The 6,939-nt window shown below is 35.7% G+C and overlaps 1 protein-coding gene across 1 annotated transcript; it reads right to left on the bottom strand.

Annotated features, from left to right (window-relative positions):
- Positions 1-2,432: 2,432 nt before the first annotated feature.
- Positions 2,433-5,263, bottom strand: LOC103339214 (putative Peroxidase 48). The gene is made up of 4 exons (XM_016796019.2): positions 4,877-5,263; positions 3,950-4,147; positions 3,427-3,592; positions 2,433-3,298 (listed from the first exon to the last, which is right to left on the bottom strand). Exons 1-4 carry the CDS (start codon positions 5,216-5,218, stop codon positions 2,742-2,744), a joined length of 1,263 nt encoding a protein of 420 aa, XP_016651505.2. The 5' UTR covers positions 5,219-5,263; the 3' UTR covers positions 2,433-2,741.
- Positions 5,264-6,939: the final 1,676 nt, after the last annotated feature.

The raw sequence follows: 6,939 nt of genomic DNA, 5'->3' as shown, positions 1-6,939 counted from the left end.
TTCAGACATTCTGAATGCAGTCCTTCTCCTTTTGCCTGTGGGGCTGAAAAGAATTAAGTGAGGGGAAGTCTGGAAACCATTGTAGATGATATTACTAGAGTAGAAATAGAGTCCAGTTAAGGAATAAGTTGTTGAATATCATTTCAATGTTAAATATGTTGAACTGCAATTTGGAATGAAATCTAGCAAATGTGGAAAAAATTTACTCATCAATCGGTGGACAGCCAACGGATTAAGTAGGAGGAGGTATAGAAACGATAATTTAATTACAGTTGGCGAGTGGCAGTTAAGCCATCGCTATATTTGCTTGATTATGTTTATGGAAATATGATTATCTCATCTTTGTTTTGGGCTTCCATTGGCAGTTGCCTTTCTTTGGTTTTTCTTTTGTTTTGTTTCGGTTGAATGTAAGTTGTGAGTTATCTAAACAAGAAGTTGGATGCAAGAAAACAGCTTTAAATGAAAGCTCATCACCCCTCCTTGTTCATGTTATACCTAAAAAGCAATGTCTGATAAAAAATCGGAAACTTAAACAATGTCTACTCAAATATTCAATAAAAAGAGAAATTGGAAAAGAGAATATTTAAAAATAGAAAATATTAAAATAATGAAAATAATAGAAAATAGAATATTTTTGGTTGGATAACTTTTAAAATGAAAACTGGTTTTTGTATATTTTGGTTTGGATAATTTAAATGAGAAGATTGTTGTTGATCTAATTTAAATGTTGTATTTATCCGACTTTAAAAAAAAATTAAAAAGAAAAAAAGAAAAAAGAAGAACAAAAGTGGAAGGTTGACACATAATTTACATTTTCAAAAATGGCTAGTACACCATTTTTGTTTGCAAGTCCCATTTTCATTTAGATGAAAACTGGCTTTTTTATTTATATTTTGGGTCTGTTGGTGAGATAAAAACCATAAGAATTAATCCTTGCGGAAGAAGAAATGATGTATGAACCCTAATCGTGTATGACAAAAAGAAAACAATCACAGTAGTTCTTGAGTTATTCAGTTTGATTTTGCTAAACCTATGGAACCACGAGACCAAATCTAATCATTTTGACAGACTCAAAGAAATCAAGACCAATTTGAGAAAACTCATAAATATCATGTACCTAAATGAGCAGCAGGGTAGCTTCTTAAAATTCCCAGATAAAGAGTTTACAGATTCCGAAGCGTTAAAAACCATGAAAGAACAACTTGAACCAGAAAAAAAAACCAAAACAAAACTGTTACCTCAGAATGAAAACCCCAGAGTTTCAAGATTCATAGAAACCAATAGCAACATCAAATTGAGAATCATGCAATAAGAAACACTCAGTATTGTTGTGCATACCTTAGCTATGCTTCTTGTCGCGGAAAGTTGAAATGAAGTTGAAATTCACCGAAAGTAACTTAACTCGAAATTCGGTGCAACCCCTTCTCCTAACTTTGATCTCAAAGAAAAAAGAAAGTGTTGCAATGAACATCGACTTATGTTACTAGGGTGAGAAGTCTCGAATGTAACTGCTCCAACGATTGTTTTCTTTCTATTTTTGTGAAAAGGTTTGAAGGTTCTGTCTAGTTATATAGACTTGGGAAACCGACTTAAGCACAACTTAAGTTGGACTTCTTTGCTTCCTAGCTTTTAGGCCCAAAAAATAATTTCTAATATTCAATAACAAAAAATTTAGAAAGAAAAAAAAAGTACTCAATATTAAAGAATGAAAACAGAGATGCGTAATGAAGTTGATTTTGTTGAATTATCCGATGATGATATACATACCATATCCTACCTGTTTGGTTTGATAACTTTTATAATGAAAACTGGTTTTCTTTTTCTTTTTTGGTTGGATAATTTCCATCATAATCCATTTTATATAATTTAGATATATCCATGCATGTTTGGTTTGATAACTTTTAAAATGAAAACTGGTTTTATATTTTGGGTGTAATTTGGTGAGATCAGTATGAAGTCGTTTTTTTAGGGTAATTTATTCAAATGGTAATTTTTTTCCAAAAAAAAATTTAGAGAACTATGAAAGTAATTTTTTTTAGAGAACTATGAAGTAGTATTACAGCTGTGAAATTCTATTCCTATCTCTTTCCTCTCCTTGTAAAACTTGGACATGGAATTTTCTTCTAAAAGAAAGGAAAAAAAACTATCAGAACCTTGGGGAAGAGGAAATTATATATATATATATATGTATATAAATATATGAACTCTAATCTTGTATGGCAAGAAGAAAACAATTACACTGGCCCTTGAATTATTCAATTTGATTTTGCCAAACCTATAGAACCACATGACCAAACTTAGTCATTTTGAGTTATTAATCACACTCGTCCTTGTTCTGATTGTAATGCCTCCATAGTTGAGTTCCATCATTATGAAGTCTCGGACATGGACATGGATTTTTTAAAAAGAAAAAGATAAAAGAAAATCCCATCTTGTTTATGGCAAAGAGAAAACAATCACACTAGTCCTTGAGTTATTCACAATCAGAAAAATTCAACTCTACATAGGCGGGAAGGGGATTAACATTCTCTAGTTAAACTTTCTTTGCTTGCTGCTATATATCTGCAGGTACTAACAATTCACAAATGAACATGACTAATAAAGATGGCTAAGGGAATGAATGTGGTCTAACATGGCTAAAAGTTTCTCTACTGTACAACCAGAGGGAACAAATATTTGAACAGAAGTTTTCTTCAATCTCCATCATGGCCTCCAGTCGGATTCTGTCAGGTAAGAACTAGCTAGCTAGCTAGAGTGCATTCTAATCGGACCTGACCTTGAGATCCAGTGAGTGGATTAAGGTTAGACATCTTCATCATTGCCCGGGCAAAGTCCATCCGGAAGGTTGATCCATCATCTGAAGCATAAGCTCTCACCAATCTGGCTGTCCTCTCATTAGCCATCAATTGCTGATCAGCAAAGAGAAGTCCTCTGCCTCTCAACAAGCTCTGGTAGTAATGAGTGTCAAAGCCTGCCCCAGACGATACAGATGATGACAGTTGCTGAAAGTATGGCATCCCCCTCCGCGCAGGCTTCTCACTCATGCCCCTTGATGCCATTGGGGATGATGCCATGGTTGCTGCCATGGGGCCTGCCGTGGGGAATGCCATGGGAGACGCCATGGTAGCTGCCATGGGTGATCCTTGGCTACTCTTCTCGTTACCATTGTCTTCACAGAAAACTCTCATCTCATTGAGGAAACTAGGAGAAACAGTTGGGTCTGGTTTCCCTGTCCCCTTGAAGTTGTGAAGGCGAGACTGAATGAACTCACATCCAATCTTCCCAATGTTGTGCCCTCCTACAGATATGAAACAAAACAAAAACAAAAAAATCAGAAGGGAAGAATATGTCAAGACTGATTACTCTATTTCAGCTCCAAACATAAAAATGAAGAAAAAGAAGGAACAGAATTTGTTAGTTGAGTACCTAGAAGACTGACGGTTTCTCTGTCAGTAAAACCTCTGAGTGAGAACAGATGAAGTGTCTGAGTGATATTATCATCAGGTTTTGGAATCTCAGCCGTGGCTTCATCATAGTAGGAGCGGGCACTATCTCTTCTACCAGTGAAAAGTGGATAAAAGGGACCACCAGCCTGTCATTTTAGATAGGACAAACACTCAGGGAACAGGACAGCTAAAAGTGCAGGGAAATACTGAAACAAGCAAACAGATAGTCTGGTGAAGTGCTCTGTAGCTTTTCCACTTAAGTACTGAGGAGGAACTACTAAATGTTGACAAGGTTGAACAACTAATGTGTGATAGTTTTGGTTTCTTACTTCTCTCTTTTAGTTCGGTTTTCTAATGGTAATTAGATGGAAAGCGAAAGAAACTGGAAATTTTTGCCTTAGAGGTTGTTTTAGATACATATATACATTGCCCAGTAACGATCGAACTCTGAAAATCAAAACAGGAAAGAATACGTCAAGACTCGGAGGAGCAGTAAAACATACCAGAACAACGCCATCTCTGGTGGCAAGAGCAAGTATGTCAGCACAAGATACCACCCCAGGGCAAACATTTTCGAGCACCTCCTTGATCTGATCAATTTTATCAAATCCTTTCAAGCTCTTATTTGGCACAGCCTGCTTCTCTATGGAATGGTTTTTATTCCCATTGCTGTCATCCAAGAGGACTGAAGCATCGCAACCCTGATTCAAAAACCCCACAACATTAAGAAAGACGGATGGAATTAGACAGAAATCCAATTAATACATGCTTGATTAAAAAGAAAGAAACCACCTTACAAGAAGAAAGGGAATATTGTAGCCCAACTAAGGTTAGAGCCAAAAGACTCGAAGAAACGAAAACCAATTTCAGAAAAAGTCATAAATATCATGTCCAAATCATCGTAAACTAAATGTCCAGCATTAGCTTTAACATTCCCAGATAAGAATTTTCAGATTCTCAAGTGTTAAAAATCATAAAAGAACAACTCGAACCAGAAAGCCAAACTTTTACGTCAGATTGAACAACCCAGTGTTTCAAGACTCATAGGAACCAATAACAACATCAAATTGAGAAACACTCAAAAGAATCATATACCTCACCAACATAAATTGAAAATCACAAAGTTTTAAGATTCACAGATTCCAATGCCCTGAGCAAGCAAAACCCATTTGAGAGAAACCCACACAGGCGAAGAAAAGGACGACCAAGATTAAACGCAGAAACCCCAGAGCTATCCAAACAATACCCATTCATAGATGAAGAAAAGAACCATCAAGACTAGAAGCAGGAAATCAAGAGCAATCAAAACAAAACCCACACAGATGCAGAAAACTACAATCAAGATTAAAAGCAGAGAACCCAGATTAATCAGAACGAAACCTACTTGATAAAAAGCTCCAAAGATGAATAAAAGAAGAATCTTGGTATACCTGAATGAAGCAATCATGGAAAAAGAGGCGAAGAAGCTGAGCAGAGACATTCTTGTGCTGGGAGTAAATCTGAGCCATCGTAGAACTTACAATGGTCTCAGCTTCAGGGCATGTATCTCGGTAGAAATCGTACTCGATGTTCATTGCAACAGAATCTGTCATCTCCATGAAGAAATCTTGGCCTCCATCAGCAGAAGCCAGAGAAACCGCTTTGACCAGTGGTTCATGGGAGGAGAAAGAGATAAAGGCTCTCTCTGACTCGCCTCTTGGGATGCTCCATGACAGAAGCACAGAGAAGATCACCACCAGAGCAAAGGCCCACCCTTTCGTTGCAGTCATCATCTTCTTTCTACTTCTCTCGCTCACTCTTCTTCTGAGTGTGTGAGAGAGCGGGAAATGAATACATGAATGAGCTTTACCGTTTGGGCCGAGACCCCTCTTTAAAGGCGAGTTCGTTAATTCGGGTTTAGCATATTTTCAATTTAACCCCCAAGACTTGGGAAAATTACAGATATATTTCTTTTAAGGCCATACTTTCATTTTATTTAGAGGGACAATTTTGTTTTAAATAAAGATTACCTCATTTTCATGGGACACAATTACACACATTTTCTTTTTCTTTTGTTTTAAATTGAATTACTAATATAAAAATAATAATAATAAATGAAATAACTCAAATGGCACACGCTTAATTTAAATTAAAGTTGTTTATTATTGCATTTTTTCATAATTAATTTTAAGCAAGGTTATACTAATGATGTGTGTGCAAGCGCGAAAGAATAAAGGTGGTAAATGAATAACTGAATGAGTTTTTCCATTTGGAATGAGACCACTTTTTAAAGATAATGAGGTCGTCTGTTCAAGTTTAACATATATTCAAATTTTCCCTCACGCTTCCAAAAATTACAAGATGATATCTTCATTTTGTTAAGGGACAATTTTTTAATGCTTATTTACATGAGTGCCCTTCGAAACTATATAGTCAAATCTCACGCTGCCTTCGGAAGTAGAAGTGACCCACCTTGGCCCTTAACTGATATTTTCCATCTCACTTTACCTCATCAACGTCAAGTGTGTAAAATAATAAAATAATAATAATAATAAAAGGCAAACGTGGCACAAGTGGGTCCCACTTTTTACTAAAATATAGCTGTTGATGGTGATGCGGGAAGGTTGCCTCTTTTATAGATATTTAGTTATATACCCATTATTGACACAAAAAATATAAATAAATCATACACCATTTAATTTCTATAAACAAACCCAAAAATAACCCAAAAAATAACATGTGGCTCTATTTAATTTAATTTTGATTATTAAATTACTTTGATGCTCTATTGAGTGTTTTGGATATTTTTTATTATGAGGTTTTGGGGTTTGGCTTATTTTAAGAAATCGATGACAGTTTTGTAATTTATAAGAAGTTAAAAGTTTATTTGTTATGTTGTAAATGAGCTTTGGATGTGTTTCTAAAGTCTATTTTATATATGGTATTTTTATAATTTGAATCTCCCATTTATTTATACAATGTTTCTTATCATTATTTATTTATTTATACAAAAGTAAACCGTTTCCTAAAATAGTGAAGTTAGCCTTCAAAGAGAGAGGATAAGGAAGAGACTAAAAAGTGATTGTGTGATGAGAGCCCAAGCCAGGCAACACGCTGAGGAGTGATGATTCTTGATCCGTGGGGTTTAGCATTCATACCTAACACCCCAATCATACCACAAATTGAGGTTTGCTATCCACCCATTTAGGTTGGAGGGCCTTACTAACCCGAGGGTAGGGGGCGTGTTTTGTTCGACTTCACCAAGGTGAACAGTCCAAGACCACCATACCTCACCTGATAAGGCTTAGCTCAAACAACCAATCACTTTAATACCCTACTTAGTTACAAGCCCACGCTACTAGGCTCGGCAATATCAAAGTGTCATTTAAGCCCTTATAAGCTTTTGTATTCTTGAGTGTTTTTCCAATGTGGGATTTTTCCCCAATAGTGATTTCAAAATCCTAACTAGTAAATTATCTTTCTACCTCAAGTATTTCTTTGTAAATTTGGCTTT

Source organism: Prunus mume, linkage group LG8 (assembly GCF_029339155.1).
Source record: "Prunus mume cultivar Tortuosa linkage group LG8, ASM2933915v1, whole genome shotgun sequence".
NCBI lineage: Eukaryota > Viridiplantae > Streptophyta > Magnoliopsida > Rosales > Rosaceae > Prunus > Prunus mume.
This window is presented reverse-complemented; position numbering and strand designations above follow the sequence as displayed.